Raw genomic sequence first — 24967 nt, 5'->3', positions numbered from 1 at the left:
CACTTAAAAAGATGAGAGAGGCCTATAATTTTCATCATAGGTACACGTCAACTATGACAGACAAAATTAGGAATTCTTTTCTCCAGAAAATCACATTGTAGGATTTTTAATGAATTTATTTGCAAATTATGGTGGAAAATAAGTATTTGGTCACCTACAAACAAGCAAGATTTCTGGCTCTCACAGACCTGTAACTTCTTCTTTAAGAGGCTCCTCTGTCCTCCACTCGTTACCTGTATTAATGGCACCTGTTTGAACTTGTTATCAGTATAAAAGACACCTGTCCACAACCTCAAACAGTCACACTCCAAACTCCACTATGGCCAAGACCAAAGAGCTGTCAAAGGACACCAGAAACAAAATTGTAGACCTGCACCAGGCTGGGAAGACTGAATCTGCAATAGGTAAGCAGCTTGGTTTGAAGAAATCAACTGTGGGAGCAATTATTAGGAAATGGAAGACATACAAGACCACTGATAATCTCCCTCGATCTGGGGCTCCACGCAAGATCTCACCCCGTGTGGTCAAAATGATCACAAGAACGGTGAGCAAAAATCCCAGAACCACACGGGGGGACCTAGTGAATGACCTGCAGAGAGCTGGAACCAAAGTAACAAAGCCTACCATCAGTAACACACTACGCCGTCAGGGACTCAAATCCTGCAGTGCTAGACGTGTCCCCCTGCTTAAGCCAGTACATGTCCAGGCCCGTCTGAAGTTTGCTAGTGCATTTGGATGATCCAGAAGAGGATTGGGAGAATGTCATATGGTCAGATGAAACCAAAATATAACTTTTTGGTAAAAACTCAACTCGTCGTGTTTGGAGGACAAAGAATGCTGAGTTGCATCCAAAGAACACCATACCTACTGTGAAGCATGGGGGTGGAAACATCATGCTTTGGGGCTGTTTTTCTGCAAAGGGACCAGGACGACTGATCCGTGTAAAGGAAAGAATGAATGGGGCCATGTATCGTGAGATTTTGAGTGAAAACCTCCTTCCATCAGCAAGGGCATTGAAGATGAAACGTGGCTGGGTCTTTAAGCATGACAATGATCCCAAACACACCGCCCGGGCAACGAAGGAGTGGCTTCGTAAGAAGCATTTCAAGGTCCTGGAGTGGCCTAGCCAGTCTCCAGATCTCAACCCCATAGAACATCTTTCGAGGGAGTTGAAAGTCTGTGTTGCCCAGCGACAGCCCCAAAACATCACTGCTCTAGAGGAGATCTGCATGGAGGAATAGGCCAAAAACCAGCAACAGTGTGTGAAAACCTTGTGAAGACTTACAGAAAACGTTTGACCTGTTTCATTGCCAACAAAGGGTATATAACAAAGTATTGAGAAACTTTTGTTATTGACCAAATACTTATTTTCCACCATAATTTGCAAATAAATTCATTAAAAATCCTACAATGTGATTTTCTGGATTTTTTCTCTCTCATTTTGTCTGTCATAGTTGACGTGTACCTATAATGAAAATTGCAGGCCTCTCTCATCTTTTTAAGTGGGAGAACTTGCACAATTGGTGGCTGACTAAATACTTTTTTCCCCCACTGTATGATCAGGACTATTTTCTAAGTAAGATAACTTTTTAAAACATTAAACCTATCTTCTCTTCAAGTTATATTTACAGTTGGTAGGGTTTTAGACCGGTCAATCAATCACTGTGGGTGGAAGGTGGTAGATTAGTAATCTAGTCAGAAAAACGAATCTACCCTTTCAATTGTATTTATTGTGGAAAGACTAAATCTAGTTCTCTTTCAATTTAGTTTATTGTGGCATAAACCTAAGACAAAAGGAACATTAAACCTGTCTTCTATTTAGATTAAAGGCCCAGTGCAGTCAAACACGTAATTTTCCTGTGTTTATAAACATTTCCACACTATGAGGTTGGAATAATACTGTGAAATTGTGAAAATAATGATAATGCCCTTTTAGTGTAAGAGCCGTTTGAAAAGACCGCCTGAAATTTAACCCTGTTTTGGCGGGATGATGTTTTGGCCTGACTGGTAACATCACCAGGCGGTTAATTCATTAATAGATCAATAAGATAGAGTTCCAAACCTCTCTGCCAATAACAGACCGTTTTCAGTTTTCCCCTCCCCACTCAGACCACTCCCAGACAGTCCTAGCAAAATTCTTGCTCTTTGAAATTTCTCTTTGCAAAGAAGCTATTTTTGTTTCCATTTGACCAGTAAGGTACTTAATTGTTACCCAGATATGATTTCATATTGATATAAAAACGGCTGCATTGGACCTTAAAAGTCTTATTTACCGTTTTATTGTACGATATGAATTGCTACAATGTTTGTTCTTCAAATTATGTATTTAATTAAAACAGAAAAATGAAGTAAATAGCCATATTATCTTGAAAGATAAATGAATGGTTCAATTGAAAAGATAAGGGTTATATCAGTCTTAGGGCTTTCCCAACTAAAACAAAATATTGGTCAACCGTAAGTCTGTTCTTTAGACCAATCGATTTGTCGAAATTCTTAAACATAATTTTCCATATATAGACACACCCTATGTGTTTTAATAAAATCAACTATACGCATTGAGCTTATCTGATGCTTAAAGCTTACGGTTTGATGAAATAAGACAAATGCCTCATGAGGGCACCAGAGATTTAGATAACTAGAAGAAAATAAACTTTACCTGACCCAACTATTCTCCACCCGCTCCTGCTGGCTTTCGCAGATTCTGCCATTACTCTCCTGAAGTTGCCTGTAATAGGCTACACGAGGAGTCTGCAAGCTTTCTCATGTTGAATGCCAATTTATCTTACCATTTCTATCGAGCTGCGCGGCAGTTATGGTTTTCATATGCACATTTTCGTCAAACAGTTTAATTTAATTTATAATAACGTCTTCATATCTCAAAATCATTGTCATGTGATTAATCAAAATTATATCCAAATCTAAATGAAAATGATACAAACCTAAAAAGTTACTTCTATTGCCATTGCCAACTATGTAAAAATAGCCTACATAAAGCCAACAAATAAAAACATTGCAGCCTGCATGTAGAAAATATCCTGATAAAAATAAATATCCTATAAATCACATTGGCTACACATGGCCTGTCTGCAACATTGTATAAACTATTAAGTTGGGTCCAGCCCCGAAGTTTGTGCTAGCGAGCTTGCAACATTGTATAAAATGCTTGGTACCGGCACCTCAAATTTCTACTGCTTGAGCTCCTGTTCCTCTTATAGAATATTAGCTCAAAAGTATTGTGGAGCTCCTGCACCTAAATATAAACAGCACCAGCACCCAAAATGAGTACTGGAACCTATTTCAGTCCAAGTCAAGCACTGATAAGAAGTAATCAGGTAGGCCTATTTTACGAAGTTTCCACTGGATCAAAGCATGACATTTTTCGCTTTCACGCTGAGTGGTTATCGAAAGGGAGAGAGCTGGAAAGATTTTTCCGGTAGCCTATAGGCCCACTTCTATGCGTGCGTGTCCTTACTCAACATTGACAGGAGCGCTCCAAACAAAAGACAATGACTAAATTGAATGAAATAAACCAAAACTTGTTTTTCACAAGAAACACGAGCAATGGACATTAGACCGATTGAAATTTGTCCTTTGGTCTGGAGTCCAAATTGGAGATTTTTGGTTCCAACCGCCGTGTCTTTGTGAGACGCGCTGAGGGTGAACGGATTATCTCCGCATGTGTAGTTCCCACCGTAAAGCATGGAGGAGGAGGTGTGATGGTGTGGGGGTGCGTTTCTGGTGACACTGTCAGTGATTTATTTAGAATTCAAGGCACACTTAACCAGCATGGCTACCACAGCATTCTGCAGCGATACGCCATCCCATCTGGTTTGTGCTTAGTGGGACTATCATTTGTTTTTCAACAGGACAATGACCCAAAACACATCTCCAGGCTGTGTAAGGGCTATTTGACCAAGAAGGAGAGTGATGGAGTGCTGCATCAGATGACCTGGCCTCCACAATCACCCAACCTCAACCCAATTGAGATGGTTTGGGATGAGTTGGACCGCAGAGTGAAGGAAAAGCAGACAACAAGTGCTCAGCATAAGACTGTTGGAAAAGCATTCCAGATGACTACCTCATGAAGCTGGTTGAGAGAATGACAAGAGTGTGCAAAGCTGTCATCAAGGCAAAGGGTGGCTACTTTGAAGAATCTCAAATATAAAATTCTAGATGATTAATTGGGGTCAGCCCTAATCAGTCTTAAGTATTATATCTTTCTGATTTTACATAGCCTACATTTTTTGCCTTATTCCATTTTGTTCTTTCCCAAATTCAGTTTTCTCCAGTTTTCTGAGTTTTTACAGGTTTTCATTCTTAAAATCACACGTTAATAGAAAAACAACTAAATTGGATGTTCACAACTATGCTTAAACCACATCAGGAGACCACTTTTGAGTTCTGGGAAAAATCCAAGTGCACATCTAGCAAGAAGCTGTTGTTTAGCTGTGTTTCTGTAGAGCACATGTGATAGTAGAGCTTGCAAAACAAATACCCACTGGATTGATGAAAATAATCATGATCTCATGCTGCCAGGTAAGCAAAGGCTACTTTGTAGTTAACATTTAACAGAGTGTTTTTGGGAAAGCCTTTCCATCTACCAGAAGACTGTTTTCATTAGCATCAAGGCTAATGGCTACAAAAAGTGTGCACTGCACACACATACACAGGGGCATTCTCGTTGCCTCTTCAGGAAGTTGCAGGAAATGCAAATTACTGATGCATTCTGTTCATGTCTCATAATAAACTTGGGCAAATTAATTATTTTTTCAATAGATTTAGTTGATTCACTGAGGTCAATACATTTTTGAATATTGTTGGATTCCATGAGGGTCCTAATGATCATATTTGGACCTGAATGAGGCTATTAATCCTGCAGTGATGATTAGCCATCTTCATCGAATGTTTTAATAATTTATCTGTAGATAATCGCCAAAATGCCTAGGCCTCACTGTCTGGCAAGCCCCGAAATCTTAGGAAAGGAAACATTTACATTTACATTGACATTTTAGTCATTTAGCAGACGCTCTTATCCAGAGCGACTTACAGTTAGTGAGTGCATACATTTTAATTATTTTATACTGGAATCGAACCCACAACCCTGGCATTACAAATGCCATGCTCTACCAACTGAGCTACCCTTTGGTTTACTTGTCCCGATGCGATAGCATGGACATAAACTCAGCAAAAAAAGAAACGTTCCTTTTTCAGCACCCTGTCTTTCAAAGATAATTCGTAAAAATCCAAATAACTTCACAGATCTTCATCGTAAAGGGTTTAAACACTGTTTCCCATGCTTGTTCACTGAACCGTAAACAATGAATGAACATGCTCCTGTGGAACGGTTGTTAAGACAATAACAGCTTACAGACGGTAGGCAATTAAGGTCACAGTTATGAAAACTTAGGACACTAAAGAGGCCTTTCTACTGACTCTGAAAAACACCAAAAGAAAGATGCCCAGGGTCCCTGCTCATCTGCGTGAACGTGCCTTAGGCATGCTGCAAGGAGGCCTGAGGACTGCAGATGTGGCCAGGGCAATAAATTGCAATGTCTGTACTGTGAGACGCCTAAGACAGCGCTACAGGGAGACAGGACGGACAGCTGATCGTCCTCGCAGTGGCAGACCACGTGTAACAACACCTACACAGGATCGGTACATCCGAACATCACACCTGTGGGACAGGTACAGGATGGCAACAACAACTGCCCGAGTTACACCAGGAATACACAATCCCTCCATCAGTGCTCAGACTGTCCGCAATAGGCAGAGAGAGGCTGAACTGAGGGCTTGTAGGCCTGTTGTAAGGCAGGTCCTCACCAGACATCACCGGCAACAACGTTGCATATGGGCACAAATCCACCGTCGCTGGACCAGACAGGACTGGCAAAAAGTGCTCTTCACTGACAAGTCGCAGTTTTGTCTCACCAAGGTCGATGGTCGGATTCGCATTTATCGTCTAAGGAATGAGCGTTACACCGAGGCCTGTACTCTGGAGCGGGATCGATTTGGAGGTGGAGGGTCCGTCATGGTCTGGGGCGGTGTGTCACAGCATCATCGGACTGAGCTTGTTGTCATTGCAGGCAATCTCAACGCTGTGCGTTACAGGGAAGACAACCTCCTCCCTCATGTGGTACCCTTCCTGCAGGCTCATCCTGACATGCCATACTGCTTGTTCTGTGCGTGATTTCCTGCAAGATATGAATGTCAGTGTTCTGCCATGGCCAGCGAAGAGCCCGGATCTCAATCCCATTGAGCATGTCTGGGACCTGTTGGATCGGAGGGTGAGGGCTAGGGCCATTCCCCCCAGAAATGTCCGGGAACTTGCAGGTGCCTTGGTGGAAGAGTGGGGTAACATCTCACAGCAAGAACTGGCAAATCTGGTGCAGTCCATGAGGAGGAAATGCACTGCAGTACTTAATGCAGCTGGTGGCCACACCAGATACTGACTGTTACTTTTGATTTTGACCCCCCCTTTGTTCAGGGACACATTATTCCATTTCTGTTAGTCACACGTCTGTGGAACTTGTTCAGTTTATGTCTCAGTTGTTGAATCTTGTTATGTTCATACAAATATTTACATATGTTAAGTTTGCTGAAAATAAACGCAGTTGACAGTGAGAGGACGTTTCTTTTTTTGCTGAGTTTATAACCATGTTGCATGATGTATGAATGGCAAAGGGATATAGGAGATTGACTTTCAGTCAGTTCGACACTTTTTATAAACTAGTCAACACTTGCTCTTCAGTTGTCAAACAAAGCACAGTAAATACCCTATGCACCACAACTCCGCATGGCTGGCCATGTGAAACACGCGAAAGAAAATAAACGAAGGTGACAGAGAACAATAATTTGTCTAAGTGGATTTCACCTCATCGTTACCACTTACATTACATCGGACGTAAAATTCACGCGCATCATGCTCTCCTCTCTCCCCCCGGAGGCGGGACAGACCGCAGACTGCTCTACCGTGTCATCGCTCGCTTTGTGACTGACACGCGCCTAACCTATCAATAGATCGCTAGAAGATGCGTAACGTTTATTCTATCCGGAGAGGGCTCGACGGACTAGCGAATTGAAATGTTTTAATGAAAAGTAGCCTAGTTAATATGAAGTGGAAAAAGTAGCCGCCTGAAAATGAGTCTGTAAGTGGCTGATTAGCCGACGGCCAGCGCTAATGGAAAACACTGAATGAGGCTGTCTCTCCACTACCTATGGTTCCTGCAGTGAGGATTTAACATCTTAATCGAATGTTTTCATAATGTATCTGCAGATAATCGCAAAAAAGCAGTAGTAGCCTACCAATATGCAAATTAGGGAGCCAAATGAATGGCTCTCTCACTGATGCAATTTGTGTTGGTTCTGTTGACCTAAACATATTTATTTTTTAAAAGAGCCATTTGTTCGCGAACAACCCAGCCCATAACTAGGCTACACTGGCAAGTCTCGACATGGGCTTCGAATCCTAGGAAAAGACAAACAAGATCTTTGGTTTACTTGTCCTGATGTGATACTATGGACATGAATACATAGTATGATTTATGAATAGCAAAGGGATGTAGGAGATTGACTTTATTCAGTCTGTTCGACGCCTTTTATAAACGACTCAACACAAGCTGTTCGGTCGTCAATCAAAGCACAGTAAATAGCCTATGCGGCCCGGACTCCGTGGAAGGCTATATAGGCCTATCAAACATGTGAAAGAAAATAAAAAAATCTGCCACAAAACAATAATTTAGTGGATTTCAACTCATCGTTACCACTTACATTACATGGGACGTGTACATTCACTCACAGGAGCCTCTCCCTCCGTGAAAAGACATTTGACTACAGCCAACCACAGCGCAAAAATAACACTGGTACCGAGAAGCGGGACGGACAGCAGAATGACAAACCAGCAGTGTTCCCCTGTCATCGCTCGCTTTGTGACTGACAGACACCTGTCCTATCTATAGATCAGTAAAATATGTACACTACCGGTCAAAAGGTTTAGAACACCTACTCATTCAAGGGGTTTTCTTTATTTTTTAAAAACTATTTTCTACATTGTAGAATAACAGTGAAGACATCAAAACTATGAAATAACACATATGGAATCATGTATTAACCCAAAAAGTGTTAAACAAATCAAAATATATTTGAGATTCTTCAAATAGCCACCCTTTGCCTTGATGACAGCATTGCACACTCCTGGCATTCTCTCTACCAGCTTCACCTGGAATGCTTTTCCAACAGTCTCGAAGGAGTTCCCACATATGCTGAGCACTTGGTGGCTGCTTTTCCTTCACTCTGCGGTCCGACTCATCCCAAACCATCTCAATTTGTTTGAGGTCAGGGGATTGTGGAGGCCAGGTCATCTGATGCAGCACTCCATCAAACAGCCCTTACACAGCCTGGAGGTGTGTTTTGGGTCATTGTCCTGTTGAAAAACAAATGATAGTCCCACTAAACCCAAATCAGATGGGATGGCGTATCACTGCAGAATACTGTGGTAGCCATGCTGGTTAAGTGCGACTTGAATTCTAAATAAATCACAGACAGTGTCACCAGCAAAGCACCCCCACAACATAACACCACCTCCTCTATGCTTTACAGTGGGAAATACACATGCAGAGATCATCCGTTCACCCACACCACGTCTCACAAAGACACAGCGTTTTGATCACAAATCTCAAATTTGGACTCCAGACCAAAGGACACATTTCCACCGGTCTAATGTCCATTGCTCATGTTTCTTGGCCCAAGCAAGTCTCTTCTTCTTATTGGTGTCCTTTATTAGTAGTTTCTTTGCAGCAATTCGACCATGAAGGCCTGATTCACACAGTCTCCTCTGAACAGTTGATGTTGAGATGTGTCTGTGACTTGAACTCTGTGAAGCATTTATTTGGGCTGCAATTTCTGAGGCTGGTAACTCTAATGAACTTATCCTCTGCAGCAGAGGTAACTCTGGGTCTTCCATTCCTGTGGTGGTCCTCATGAGAGCCAGTTTCATCATAGCGCTTGATGGTTTTTGCGACTGCACTTGAAGAAACTTTAAAAGTTCTTGAAATGTTCCGTATTGACTGACCTTCATATCTTAAAGTAATGATGGACTGTCGTTTCTCTTTGCTTATTTGAGCTGTTCTTGCCATAATATGGACTTGGTCTTTTACCAAATAGGGCTATCTTCTGTATACCCCCCCTACCTTGTCACAACACAACTGATTGGCTCAAATGCGTTAAGAAGGAAATAAATACCACAAATGAACTTTTAAGAAGGAACCTGTTAATTGAAATGCATTATAGGTGACTACCTCATGAAGCTGGTTGAGAGAATGCCAAGAGTGTGCAAAGCTGTCATCAAGGCAAAGGGTGGCTATTTGAAGAATCTCAAATATAAAATATATTTGGATTTGTTTAACACGTTTTTGTTACTACATGATTCCATATGTGTTATTTCATACAGTGGGGAAAAAAAGTATTTAGTCAGCCACCAATTGTGCAAGTTCTCCCACTTAAAAAGATGAGAGAGGCCTGTAATTTTCATCATAGGTACACGTCAACTATGACAGACAAATTGAGAGAAAAAAATCCAGAAAATCACATTGTAGGATTTTTTATGAATTTATTTGCAAATCATGGTGGAAAATAAGTATTTGGTCAATAACAAAAGTTTCTCAATACTTTGTTATATACCCTTTGTTGGCAATGACACAGGTCAAACGTTTTCTGTAAGTCTTCACAAGGTTTTCACACACTGTTGCTGGTATTTTGGCCTATTCCTCCATGCAGATCTCCTCTAGAGCAGTGATGTTTTGGGGCTGTCGCTGGGCAACACAGACTTTCAACTCCCTCCAAAGATTTTCTATGGGGTTGAGATCTTTTTTCTCATTTTGTCTGTCATAGTTGACGTGTACCTATGATGAAAATTACAGGCCTCTCTCATCTTTTTAAGTGGGAGAACTTGCACAATTGGTGGCTGACTAAATACTTTTTTTCCCCACTGTAGTTGTGATGTCTTCACTATTATTCTACAATGTAGAAAATAGTAAAAATAAAGAAAAACCCTTGAATGAGTAGGTGTTCTAAAACCTTTGACCGGTAGTGTATATAGTTCATTCTAGCGGGAGAAGGCTATACAGACTGACTTTTCTGACTAGCAAATTGAAAATCTTTAATGAAAAGAAGCCTAGTTAATAAACTGGTAAAAGTAGCCGACTGACAATGATTCTGTTATCGGCTGTTTAGCCGACCGCCAGCGCTTATGGAAAACTATGCAACAGTGAGGCCTGTGTGATCCCTCACCGTTAAGCACACTGGATTTACCATCTGCCTCTGCCATCCTGCTTCTTTCTTCCTGTGGACAGGAGGAGAGCCTGGAATGAAACAGAGAGACAGGGTCAAGTTAATTACATTGCTGGCTGCTTTTGAAGACACCTATTAATATTGATTGTCAACAATTGCAATATGTCCAAACAACTGACTTGACCTTCTAAGTTAAAGCAAGTTAGCAAGACATCACTAAAGACAGCTAGCTAGTTTAGTTAGCTAGCTAAGGTGACTAATGAACAAATTAAGTTCTCATATGATTGAAATCTTGCAAACTAGCTAGCTAAATATATCAGCAACTAGGCCTTAAAGGAAAATTCCACCCAAAAACTATATTTTGGTATTTGTTTCATTAGTCCATTGTTGATATAGTCCGAAAGTGTTTTGCATGTCAGCAATCAAGTTTTCAAGATATATGTGTTTCAAAATACAGACATACAGCAAAATGCATTATACCAGCTGTATTTCTGTACTTTGAAAGTTATATATATTTTAGACTTGATTGCTTACATGCAAAACATTTCGTGACTATATCAACAATGGACAAATGAAACAAATACCAAAAGATTGATTTTGGGTGGAGTTTTCCTTAAATGAAATCAAGTGTGCACTTACACATTACCAGAAACGAATTACCAGTCTATAGGTATCTAAGTTTGCAACCAGTAGCTTGGAGTAAGCTAGCTGACTTAACGTGACTCCATGGTGAAGGAAGTTTATGATGAAATCCACCAACGGAGTGGAGCAGAGACCAAGCTTTGTGTAATCTAGTTCAGATTACATTGATTCGTCCAAGATCAACACTTAATGCTAACCTTGTACCTATGTTTGTCCTCTGTAGTCTTTGTTTGCTTAAATCAATAATTTTTCAATAAACGTTAATCAAATACAACCGCCGACTGTTTCCTATTTGAGATTAAATGAGCACATGCGCATTTGCACTGAGTTGCCATCAGTCGGTGGTTGTATTTGATTAATGTTTATTGAAAAAAATATGGATTTCAGCAAACAAAGAAAGGCACGCAACTACAGAGGACAAACATACGTACAAGGTTAACGTTTCATAATTAAAAATTTTTGATCTTGGGCGAATCGATGTAGTCTGAGCTCGATTCCACAAAGCCTGGTCTCTGCTCCATTCTAATGGTGGTTCATCAGAAACGTTGCCAGGGTCCTCACGATATGATATTATCATGATACTTAGGCGCCGATACTATATGTATTGCGATTCTCATTATTCTATATGTATTGCGACTCAATACTGTGATTTTATTGCGATTAGTTGTTCCAAACATATTGCTCACCATACACTACCGGTCAAAAGTTTTAGAAAACAATATTGTCAAGACAATACATTCTCAAAAATAATATCCTGATATGTAACTGTATGGATTTTTTTCACCCAACACTAACGTGCACAAGATTGAAGTACATGCAGGCAATGCAATGCTTACTACAGTGAGGGAAAAAGGTATTTGATCCCCTGCTGATTTTGTACGTTTGCCCACTGACAAAGAAATGATCAGTCTATAATTTTAATGGTAGGTTTATTTGAACAGTGAGAGACAGAATAACAACAACAAAAATCCAGAAATGTTTTATAAATTGATTTGCATTTTAATGAGGGAAATAAGTATTTGACCCCTCTGCAAAACATGACTTTGTACTTGGTGGCAAAACCCCTGTTGGCAATCACAGAGGTCAGACGTTTCTTGTAGTTGGCCACCAGGTTTGCACACATCTCAGGAGGGGTTTTGTTCCACTCCTCTTTGCAGATCTTCTCCAAGTCATGAAGGTTGAGGCTGACGTTTGGCAACTCGAACCTTCAGCTCCCTCCACATATTTTCTATGGGATTAAGGTCTGGAGACTGGCTAGGCCACTCCAGGACCTTAATGTGCTTCTTCTTGAGCCACTCCTTTGTTGCCTTGGCCGTGTGTTTTGGGTCATTGTCATGCTGGAATACCCATCCATGACCCATTTTCAATGCCCTGGCTGAGGGAAGGAGGTTCTCACCCAAGATTTGACGGTACATGGCCCCTTCCATCGTCCCTTTGATGCCGTGAAGTTGTCCTGTCCCCTTAGCAGAAAAACACCCCCAAAGAATAATGTTTCCACCTCCATGTTTGACGGTGGGGATGGTGTTCTTGGGGTCATAGGCAGCATTCCTCCTCCTCCAAACACGGCGAGTTGAGTTGATGCCAAAGAGCTCCATTTTGGTCTCATCTGACCACAACGCTTTCACCCACTTCTCCTCTGAATCATTCAGATGTTCATGGGCAAACTTCAGACGGCCCTGTATATGTGCTTTCTTGAGCAGGGGGACCTTGCGGGCGCTGCAGGATTTCAGTCCTTCACGGCGTAGTGTGTTACCAATTGTTTTCTTGGTGACTATGGTCCCAGCTGCCTTGAGATCATTGACAAGATCCTCCCGTGTAGTTCTGGGCTGATTCCTCACCGTTCTCATGATCGTTGCAACTCCACGAGGTGAGATCTTGCATGAAGCCCAAAATATGTTCCAAGATGGCGAAGTAGTGCAGTTGTGTTTTTATCGTCTGTCTGTAAATAGCCTGTAAATACCCTATTTTCGTACATTTTTCGTACATATTTCCCTATCAGACTTTTCATCCTTCTACAAGATATACTTTCCTGCAACCCGCCTCACTCAATGTGGAACGGATTCTATTATTGACTTACCTTTATCTAGAATCTAGAATCTCCAGTTGAAACTAGCTAGCCAGCTAACTAGCTACTTGCTATTTGCTATTAGCCACAGCTAGCGGTGTTTTCACCCAGAACATTGGATTTTTTTCCGCGGGATTAATTTTAATCATTGGACATTGATCACCGGATATTCGGCCAGTCTGCACAGCGCGTTATCGACCCAGAACATATCAGTTTTTCCGCGGAATCACTGATTCACTGGACCTTTAACTCCGGATTAATCGCTACCAGCTGCCTACAACAAATCGGACGCTGTGGTCTGGCTAATCAACCTGAGCTAGGCCCATCTCCCGGCTATCTACCTCTCTATCAACCGGACGGGACCACATAGTATTGACACGGAGCCCCGCCGATCCTACACGACTGGTCTGCCGACGAAATCGTCTGATGTGGTTACGATGTAACCACGAAGATTCCATCCATCTGCTAGCCCTGGCCCGTTAGCACACGCTTACTCACTAAACTGAACTAGCTACTGGACTAGCTACTTGCTATTAGCCACAGCTAGCAGTGTTTCACCCAGAACATTTGATTTTTTTCCGCGGGATTAATTTTAATCACTGGACTTTGATCACCGGATATTCGGCCAGTCAGCACTGCGCGTTATCGACCCAGAACATATCAGTTTTTCCGCCGGAATCACTGGACCTTTAACTCCGGATTCTTCGCTACCAGCTGGCTACAACAAAACGGACGTAGCACACGCTAGCCGTGGCCTCTTACTCACTAGCACTTCACCACCGGACCTTATGATAACTCAGCTATACAGCTGATATCTGCTGGACTGTTCCTTTTTTACGGTACTACATCCTGTTTATGTTTAGCCTCAGCCCAAACATGGTTAGTTTATCGATGTTTCGGTTATTTCTAATTGTACTATATCACTGTAGACCCCCCAGCCTAGCTAAACCTGCCTTAGTTAGCTCTTTTGTCCCTCCACCCATACACTCAGAGACCGACTCAATTGATGCCTCTAGAGATACTATCTCTTTCAGTGTTACCCAACGCTTAGGTTTACCTCCACTTTACTCATATCCTTCCATATCCTTGTCTGTACATAATGCCCTGAATCTTTTCTATAACACCCGGAAATCTGCCCCCCTTTATTCTATGTACCCAACGCACTAGAAGACCAGTTCTTAAAGCCTTTAGCCGTATCCTTATTCTAGTCCTCCTCTGTTCCTCTGGTGATGTAGAGGCTAACCCAGGCCCTGTAGCCCCCAGTATCACTCCTACTCCCCAGGAGCTATCATTTGTTGACTTCTGTAATCGCAAAAGTCTTGGTTTCTTGCACATAAATATCAGAAGTCTACTTCCTAAGTTTGAGTTATTCACTGCGTTAGCACACTCTGCCAACCCTGATGTTCTAGCAGTGTCTGAATCCTGGCTCAGGAAGGCCACCAAAAATTCTGAAATTTCCATCCCCAACTATAACATTTTCCGTCTAGATAGAACTGCCAAAGGGGGGTGGAGTTGCAATCTACTGTAGAGATAGCCTGCAGAGCTCTATCATACTATCCAGGTCTGTGCCCAAACAGTTTGAGCTTCTACTTCTAAAATCCACCTTTCCAGAAATAAGTCTCTCACTGTTGCCGCTTGCTACAGACCCCCCTCAGCCCCCAGCTGTGCCCTGGACACCATATGTGAATTGATTGCCCCCCATTTATCCTCTGAGTTTGTACTGCTTGGTGACCTAAATTGGGATATGCTTAATACCCCAGCCATCCTACAATCCAAGCTAGATGCCCTCAACCTCACGCAAATTATCAACGAACCTACCAGGTACAACCCTAAATCCTTAAACATGGGTACCCTCATAGATATCATACCCTCTAAATACACCTCAGCTGTCTTTAACCAGGATCTCAGCGATCACTGCCTTATTGCCTGCGTCCGTAACGGGTCCGCGGTCAAACAACCACCCCTCATCACTGTCAAACGCTCCCTAAAACACTTTAGCGAGGAGGCCTTCCTAATTGACCTGGCCCAGGTATCCTGGATGGATATAGATCTCATTCCGTCAGTAGAGGATGCCTGGTTGTTCCTTAAAAGTAATTTCCTCTCAATCTTAAATAAACATGCCCCATTCAAAAATACAGAACTAAGAACCGATATAGCCCCTGGTTCTCCTCAGACTTGACTGCCCTTGACCAGCACAAAAACATCCTGTGGCGTACAGCATTAGCATCAAAAAGCCCCCGCGATATGCAACTTTTCAGGGAAGTTAGGAACCAATATACACAAGCAGTCAGGAAAGCAAAGGCTAACTTTTTCAAACAGAAATTTGCATCCTGTAGCACTAACTCCAAAAAGTTTTGGGACACTGTAAAGTCCATGGAGAATAAGAGCACTTCCTCCCAGCTGCCCACTGCACTGAGGCTAGGAAACACTATCTCCACCGATAAATCTACAATAATCGAGAATTTCAACAAGCATTTTGCTACAGCTGGCCATGCTTTCCATCTGGCTACCACTAACCCGGCCACCAACTCTGCACCCTCTGCTGCAACTTGCCCATGCCCCCCCGCTTCTCCTTCACACAAATTCAGACAGCTGATGTTTTGAAAGCGCTGCAAAATCTGGACCCCTACAAATCAGCTGGGCTAGACAATCTGGACCCTTTCTTCCTAAAACTAGCCGCGAAATTGTCGCAACCCCTATTACTAGTCTGTTCAACCTCTCTTTCATAACGTCTGAGATCCCCAGAGATTGGAAAGCTGCCGCGGTCATCCCCCTCTTCAAAGGGGGTGACACTCTAGATCCAAACTGCTACAGACCTATATCCATCCTGCCCTGCCTTTCGAAAGTATTCGAAAGCCAAGTTAATAAACAGATCATCGACCATTTCCGAATACCACCGTACCTTCTCCGCTATGCAATCCGGTTTCGAGCTGGTCACGGGTGCACTTCAGCCACGCTCAAGGTCCTAAACGATATTATAACCGCGATTGATAATAGACAGTACTGTGCAGCCGTCTTCATCGACCTGGCCAAGGCTTTCGACTCTGTCAACCACCGCATTCTTATTGGCAGACTAAATAGCCTTGGTTTCTCAAATGACTGCCTCGCCTGGTTCACCAACTACTTCTCAGATAGAGTTCAGTGTGTCAAATCGGAGGGCCTGTTGTCTGGACCTATGGCAGTCTCTATGGGGGTGCCACAGGGTTCAATTCTTGGGCCGACACTTTTCTCCGTGTATATCAATGATGTCGCTCTTGCTGCTGGTGACTCTCAGATCCACCTCTACGCAGACGACACCATTTTGTATACATCTGGCCCTTCATTGGACACTGTGTTAACAAACCTCCAAACGAGCTTCAATGCCATACAACAATCCTTCAGTAGCCTTCAACTGCTCTTAAACACTAGTAAAACTAAATGCATGCTTTTCAATCGAACGCTGCTAGCACCCGCCCACCCGACTAGAATCACCACTCTCGACGGGTCTGACCTAGAGTATGTGGACAACTACAAATATCTAGGTGTCTGGTTAGACTGTAAACTCAACTTCCAGACTCACATAAAGAATCTCCAATCCAAAGTTAAATCTAGAATCGGCTTCCTATTTCGCAACAAAGCCTCCTTCACTCATGCTGCCAAACATGCCCTCGTAAAACTGACTATCCTACCGATCCTTGACTTCGGCGATGTCATTTATAAAATAGCCTCCAACACTCTACTCAGCAAATTGGATGTAGTCTATCACAGTGCCATCCGTTTTGTCTCCAAAGCCCCATACACTACCCACCACTGTGACCTGTACGCTCTTGTTGGCTGGTCCTCACTACATGTTCGTCGTCAAACCCACTGGCTCCAGGCCATCTATAAATCACTGCTAGCCAAATCCCCGCCTTATCTTAGCTCATTGGTCACCATAGCAGCACCCACCCGTAGTCTGCGCTCCAGCAGGTATATCTCACTGGTCATTCCCAAAGTATTTCTGACTTTATGTTTTTTTTTACCCCATATGTAACTCTGTGTTGTTTTTGTTGCACTACTTTGCTTTGTCTTGGCCAGGTCGCAGTTGTAAATGAGAACCTGTTCTCAACTGGCTTACCTGGTTAAATAAAGGTGAAAAAAAAAAAAAAAAAATAAAAAGCCCCAGGCCGAGGGAGATTGACAGTTATTTTGTGTTTCTTCCATTTGCGAATAATCGCACCAACTGTTGTCACCTTCTCACCAAGCTGCTTGGCGATGGTCTTGTAGCCCATTCCAGCCTTGTGTAGGTCTACAATCTTGTCCCTGACATCCTTGGAGAGCTCTTTGGTCTTGGCCATGGTGGAGAGTTTGGAATCTGATTGATTGCTTCTGTGGACAGGTGTCTTTTATACAGGTAACAAACTGAGATTAGGAACACTCCCTTTAAGAGTGTGCTCCTTACCTGTATAAAAGACACCTGGGAGCCAGAAATCTTTCTGATTGAGAGTGGGTCAAATACTTATTTCCCTCATTAAAATGCAAATCAATTTATAACATTTTTCACATGCGTTTTTCTGGATTTTGTTGTTGTTATTCTGTCTCTCACTGTTCAAATAAACCTACCATTAAAATTATAGACTGATCATTTCTTTGTCAGTGGGCAAACGTACAAAATCAGCAGGGGATCAAATACTTTTTTCCCCTCACTGTAACTAGGGTGCGTTGAGTTCGCTTGAACGTTAGATACGTTGCTGAACGGTTTGTACTGAATGGCACGTTTTCCCGAAACGTTCCTGAACAGACAGGCTGTGGCTTGAAGCAATGAGTGACGTTTTTAAAGGGTTGCGGTGTATTTTGAATCCACAACCCAACCCCTCCCCGTTCAATTGAGTGTTAAGCAAATCAAAATATATTTTATAGTTGAGATTCTTCAAATAACCACCCTTTGCCTTGATGACCGCTTTGCACACTCTTGGCATTCTCTCAATTAGCTTCACCTGGAATGCTTTTCCAACAGTCTTGAAGGTGTTCCCACATATGCTGAGCACTTGTTGGCTGCTTTTCCTTCACTCTGCAGTCCGACTCATCCCAAACCATCTCAATTTGGTTGAGGTCGGGGGATTGTGGAGGCCTGATGCAGCACTCCATTACTCTCCTTCTTGGTAAAATAGCCCTTACACAGCCTGGAGGTGTGTTGGGTCATTGTCCTGTTGAAAAACAAATGATAGTCCCACTAAGCCCAAACCAGATGAGATGGCGTATCGCTGCAGAATGCTGTGGTAGCCATGCTGGTTAAGTGTGCCTTGAATTCTAAATAAATCACAGACAGTGTCACCAGCAAAGCACCCCCACACCATAACACCTCCTCCTCCATGCTTTACGGTGGGAAATACACATGCAGAGATCATCCATTCACCCACACCGCGTCTCACAAAGACACGGTGGTTGGAACCAAAAATCTCCAATTTGGAATCCAGACCAAAGGACACATTTCCACCAGTCTAATGTCCATTGCTCGGGTTTCTTGGCCCAAGCAAGTCTCTTCTTATTGGTGTCCTTTAGTAGTAGTTTCTTTGCAGCAATTCGACCATGAAGGCCTGATTCACACAGTCCCCTCTGAACAGTTGATGTTGAGATGTGTTTGTTACTTGAACTCTGTGAAGCATTTATTTGGGCTGCAATTTCTGAGGCTGGTAACTCTATTGAACTTATCCTCTGCAGCATCGGTAACTCTGGGTCTTCCATTCCTGTGGCGGTCCTCATGAGAGCCAGTTTCATTATAGCGCTTGATGGTTTTTGCCATTGCACTTGAAGAAAATGTTCTGTATTTACTGACCTTCATGGCTTAAAGTAATGATGGACTGTCGTTTCTCTTTGCTTATTTGAGCTGTTCTTGCCATAATATGGACTTGGTCTTTTACCAAATAGGGCTATCTTCTGTATACCCCCCTACCTTGTCACAACATAACTGATTGGATCAAACGCATTAAGGAAAGAAATTCCACAAATTAACTTTTAAGAAGGTACACCTGTTAATTGAAATGCATTCCAGGTGACTACCTCATGAAGCTGGTTGAATGAATGCCAAGAGTGTGCAAAGCTGTCATCAAGGCAAAGGGAGGCTATTTGAAGAATGTCAAATATAAAATATATTTTGATTTGTTTAACAGTTTTTTGGTTACTACATGATTCCATATGTGTTATTTCATTGTTTTGCTGTCTAAACTATTATTCTACAATGTAGAAAATACTAAAAAATTAAGAAAAACCCTTGAATGAGTAGGTGCTCTAAAACTTTTGACCGGTAGTGTATGTCTGCCGCAGAGGGACAAGAGAGAGCCAAATAAAAGTGCTTAAAACAAATTGGCTCCTTATTTAAAAAGAAGATGGAGAAAAAGCTATGTCTATTGTTGGTGCAGGTACAGCCAACTTGAGCAAAATAATATTGCAATATTGCCAAGATGATACATTCTCAAAAATAATATCCCGATATGTAACTATATGGATTTTTTCCCCCCATCACTAATGTGCACAAGATTGAAGTACATGCACACTAATGCATGCGTACTAACTAGGGTGCGTTGAGTTCGCTTGAACGTTTGCTATGTTGCTGAAAGGTTTGTACTGAATGGCACGTTTTTCAAAACGTCCTTGTAGTTCTTGAACAGACAGGCTGTGGCTTGAAGCAATGAGTGACGTTTTTAAAGGGTAGCGGTGTATTTTGAATCCACAACCCAACCCCTCCCAGTTTTTCAACGGCACAGTTTCCGTTCAATTGAACGTTATATTACGTTTTTATGTACTGAACGCTGCCCTGAAGTCAACCGTTGTTTACATGGTTTTGCGCATGTGCCAGGTGATAGAAACGTCAACTTCAGTACCGGCGCTCTAAAAAGTCGGGTGAACATGACTTTCCTGTGAACATTTTGTCTATAATTTCGACCATCTGAAGGACTAACACCACGGACAACCGATAGAGTAAGTTAAAATGTAATTTTATGAAACATTCTGGCTTGTAAGGAACACTTATTTACACAATGTTGCAGTCATTAGTTTCAGGCTGTACATACCAATTAATTATGTATTACAGTTTGATTAATCAGACTAGGAGTAAGCTAACTAACAGTAACTATTAACGTTAACTGTCAAACTAATCTTAGCTAGCTGCTGCAGCAACACTGACATTTAACATAACACAACAGCTGACAGGCCACCATGCTACCTAAAATTAACCAGAGACAGCGAGCTATCGTGCACGAAGTATCCTGTTGGTTGATTTGAAACGCTAATCTACAAATGTTGGTACATTTAGTTAAATGTTGTTCAGGAGTTTGACCAATTTCACGGTAGTAATAACATGTAAACATGCTAGCTAGCTAATGTTACCTCTAGTCGTAGGCCCAACGAGGCGTACGTCGTTTAGTCCTAGTCGTCGGTGCAGATGTATTGTCTTCAAGCTACTACTTAGCTAGCTATAGCATATTGGATAGAAAATCTTGGAAAAACACACGACATGAGGAATGTGTGTATAAAGAGACAGTCAAATTAAAGACGACGCGTGTTTGCTCTGTTTATGTTTTGACGTTCAGCTTCTTTTTTTCATAATTCCTTTTCCGGCGAATAACTTTTTTTCACCGGAAGTCTGTGTGTACAACAATGCACCGTTCTTATTATACCTCAGTGCAATGCACCCGTGTCATCTAATGTAAATATTTATACGATGTCTTTGCTGTAATCGATCATATATTGTCCTACAAATAACAATAAGTGAAGTTAGGTGAAAATGTTTTCCCACCTGTAGTCCATAAACATGGCATCATATGATGCGCATAATAGCTTATCTATTATTATTATTATTTATCACAATTGAATAAATCCCTTTAGTGATGGGGAGGTGGAGCAGAGGGGTTTACTAAAAAGCAGAATCAATGAGTTAGCCAGCTAACTTGCCTTTTATTTTTTAGAAGGATAGGCTTGAAATGGGCCTGGTCTAATTGAATCAACAACCAAAAACACATGTCTAAGTTAAGCTTTCTTAAATAATCAGAAAATCAACAGTTACAGTGCCTTCAGAAAGTATTCATACCCCTTAATTTATTTCACATTTTCTTGTTACAGCATGAATTCAAAATGGATTAAATCTATTTTTTTTCTCACCCATCTACACACAATACCCCAAAATGACCAAGTGAAAACATGTTTTTTGAAATGTTAGCAAATTTTTTGAAAATGAAATTCAGAAATATTCAATTTACATAAGTATTCACACCCTTGAGTCAGTACATGTCTTGAGTCAGTACATGTTAGAATTACCGTTGGCAGCGATTACAGCTGTGAATCTTTCTGGGTAAGCCTCTACAATACTTTTTAAAATTCTTCAAGCTCTGTCAAGTTGGTTGTTGATCATTGCTAGACAGCCATTTTCATGTCTTGCCATAGATTTTCAAGCCGATTTTAAGTGAAAACTGTAACTAGGCCACTCAGGAACATTCAAAGTCGACTTGGTAAGCAACTCCAGTGTATATTTGTCCTTGTGTTTTAGGCTGTTGTCCTGCTGAAAGGTACATTTGTTTCCCAGTGTCTGTTGGAAAGCAGACTGAACAAGGTTTTCCTCTAGGATTTTGTCTGTGTTTAGCTCTATTCCATTTATTTTTATCCTGAAAAACTAGTCCTTGCCAATGACAAGCATACCCATAACATGATGCAGCCACCACCATGCTTGAAAATATGAAGAGTGGTACTCAGTGATGTGTTGTGTGTTGGATTTTCCCCAAACATAACGCTTTGTATTCAGAACATAAAGTGAATTTCTTTGCAACATTTTTAGCAGTTTTGCTTTAGTGCCTTATTGCAAACAGGATGCATGTTCTGGAATATTTGTTATTATGTACAAGCTTCCTTCTTTTCACTCTGTCGTTTAGGTTAATATTGTGGAGTAACTACAATGTTGTTTATTCATCCTCTGTTTTGTGTTATCACAGCCATTAAACTCTTTAACTGCTTTAAAGTCACCATTTGCCTCATGGTGAAATCCCTGAGCGGTTTCCTTCCTCTCCGGCAACTGAGTTAGGAAAGACGCCTGTATCTTTGTAGTGACAGGGTGTATTGATACACCATCCAAAGTGTAGTTAATAACTTCACCATGCTTAAAGGGATATTCAATGTCTGCTATTGACATTTGTACCCATCTACCAATAGGTGCCCTTCTTTGCGAGGCATTGGAAAACCCCTCTGGTCTTTGTGGTTGAATCTGTGTTTGAAATTCACTGCTCGACTGAGGGACCTTACAGATAATTGTATGTGTGGAGTACAGAGACGAGGTAGTCATTTAAAAATCATGTTATACACTATTATTGCACAGAGAGTAATTCCATGCAACTTATTATGTAACTTGTTGAGCAAATTTTGACTCCTGAACTTGTTTAGGCTTGTTATAACAAAGTGGTTGAATACTTATTGACTCAAGACATTTCAGCTTTAATTGTTCTTATTAATTCGTAAAAATGTGCTAAAATACTATTCCACTTTGACATTATGGGGTATTGTGTATAGGCAGGCCAGTCACACAAAATCTAAATGTAATCCATTTTAAATTCAGGATGTACCACAACGAAATGTGAAAACAGTCAAGGGGCACTGAATTTCTGGTTCTTCATCAAAGTTAGCTGGCGAACTAATTGATTCTGCTTTGTAGTATACCCATCAGGGCTCTGATCCATTGAGTTATAAATAACCCTGTCAACTATTGTAGCATTTTGCAAAAGAAAACAACATGATTATTTGTCTCTCTGAAATTAAACCATCAAGTGATAGATTTTAAACAAATACATGTCTGTGTCATTGAGCAACCCCATGCCATGATTAGATAGTGAAAAAACACACCAATCTCTTTCATAATTTCTTTCAAGAATAAAAGCAAATCTACCAGCATTTCTGAAAATGGATATACAGTGGGGAAAAAAAGTATTTAGTCAGCCACCAATTGTGCAAGTTCTCCCACTTAAAAAGATGAGAGAGGCCTGTAATTTTCATCATAGGTACACGTCAACTATGACAGACAAAATGAGGAAAAAAATTCCAGAATATCACATTGTATGATTTTTAATAAATTTATTTGCAAATTATGGTGGAAAATAAGTATTTGGTCAATATCAAAAGTTTCTCAATACTTTGTTATATACCCTTTGTTGGCAATGACACAGGTCAAACGTTTTCTGTAAGTATTCACAAGGTTTTCACACACTGTTGCTGGTATTTTGGCCCATTCCTCCATGCAGATCTCCTCTAGAGCAGTGATGTTTTGGGGCTGTCGCTGGGCAACACAGACTTTCAACTCCCTCCAAAGATTTTCTATGGGGTTGAGATCTGGAGACTGGCTAGGCCACTCCAGGACCTTGAAATGCTTCTTACGAAGTCACTCCTTCGTTGCCCGGGCGGTGTGTTTGGGATCATTGTCATGCTGAAAGACCCAGCCACGTTTCATCTTCAATGCCCTTGCTGATGGAAGGAGGTTTTCACTCAAAATCTCACGATACATGGCCCCATTCATTCTTTCCTTTACACGGATCAGTCGTCCTGGTCCCTTTGCAGAAAAACAGCCCCAAAGCATGATGTTTCCACCCCCATGCTTCACAGTAGGTATGGTGTTCTTTGGATGCAACTCAGCATTCTTTGTCCTCCAAACACGACGAGTTGAGTTTTTACCAAAAAGTTCTATTTTGGTTTCATCTGACCATATGACATTCTCCCAATCCTCTTCTGGATCATCCAAATGCACTCTAGCAAACTTCAGACGGGCCTGGACATGTACTGGCTTAAGCAGGGGGACACATCTGGCACTGCAGGATTTGAAACCCTGGCGGCATAGTGTGTTACTGATGGTAGGCTTTGTTACTTTGGTCCCAGCTCTCTGCAGGTCATTCACTAGGTCCCCCCGTGTGGTTCTGGGATTTTTGCTCACCGTTCTTGTGATCATTTTGACCCCACGGGGTGAGATCTTGCGTGGAGCCCCAGATCGAGGGAGATTATCAGTGGTCTTGTATGTCTTCCATTTCCTAATAATTGCTCCCACAGTTGATTTCTTCAAACCAAGCTGCTTACCTATTGCTGATTCAGTCTTCCCAGCCTGGTGCAGGTCTACAATTTTGTTTCTGGTGTCGTTTGACAGCTCTTTGGTCTTGGCCATAGTGGAGTTTGGAGTGTGACTGTTTGAGGTTGTGGACAGGTGTCTTTAATACTGATAACAAGTTCAAACAGGTGCCATTAATACAGGTAACGAGTGGAGGACAGAGGAGCCTCTTAAAGAAGAAGTTACAGGTCTGTGAGAGCCAGAAATCTTGCTTGTTTGTAGGTGACCAAATACTTATTTTCCACCATAATTTGCAAATAAATTCATTAAAAATCCTACAATGTGATTTTCTGGATTTTTTTTCCTCAATTTGTCTGTCATAGTTGACGTGTACCTATGATGAAAATTACAGGCCTCTCTCATCTTTTTAAGTGGGAGAACTTGCACAATTGGTGGCTGACTAAATACTTATTTTCCCCACTGTACACTGCTGAGGAGTATTTCTGTCTATTATAAAGCCCTTTTTAGGGGGGAAACTAATTCTGATTGGCTGGGCCTGATTCCTGAGTGGGTGGGCCTGCTTCCCGAATGGGTGGGCCTGGCTCCCAAGTGGGTGGGCCTATGCCTGCCCAGGCTCACCCATGGCTGTGCCCCTGCCCAGTCATGTGAAACCCATAGATTAGGGCATAATTAATTTCTTTCAATTGACTGATTTCCTTATATGAACTGTAACTCAGCAAAATCTTTGAAATTGTTGCATTTATATTTTTGTTCAGGTGTGTGTATATATATATATATATATATATATATATATATATATATATATATATATATATATATATATATATATATATATATATATATATCAACAATATATATATATATATATATATAATATCCGCCTCGCTCTCAGATAAATAAGTATTACTGCTAGGTTTTACACGGTCAAA

General features: G+C 41.5%; 1 protein-coding gene across 3 annotated transcripts in view; it reads right to left on the bottom strand.

Moving 5' to 3' along the window:
- The window catches only part of dcaf8 (DDB1 and CUL4 associated factor 8), a 30425-nt gene extending 9848 nt beyond the window's left edge, over nt 1-20577 (bottom strand). The window contains exons 1-2 of one of the 3 annotated variants that reach the window (XM_041896540.2): nt 20336-20577; nt 10306-10355 (exon numbers count right to left, since the gene is read on the bottom strand). In XM_041896540.2, the coding sequence (XP_041752474.2) occupies nt 10306-10321 (16 nt within the window). In that variant the 5' untranslated portion in view covers nt 10322-10355; nt 20336-20577. Of the gene's footprint in view, nt 1-10284; nt 10356-20335 lie in introns of all 3 variants that reach the window. The other 2 variants (XM_041896538.2, XM_041896541.2) reach the window with 2 other exon arrangements.
- Nucleotides 20578-24967: the final 4390 nt, after the last annotated feature.

The sequence above is a fragment of the Coregonus clupeaformis genome, chromosome 14 (genome assembly GCF_020615455.1).
Source record: "Coregonus clupeaformis isolate EN_2021a chromosome 14, ASM2061545v1, whole genome shotgun sequence".
Taxonomy (NCBI): Eukaryota; Metazoa; Chordata; class Actinopteri; order Salmoniformes; family Salmonidae; genus Coregonus; species Coregonus clupeaformis.
This window is presented reverse-complemented; position numbering and strand designations above follow the sequence as displayed.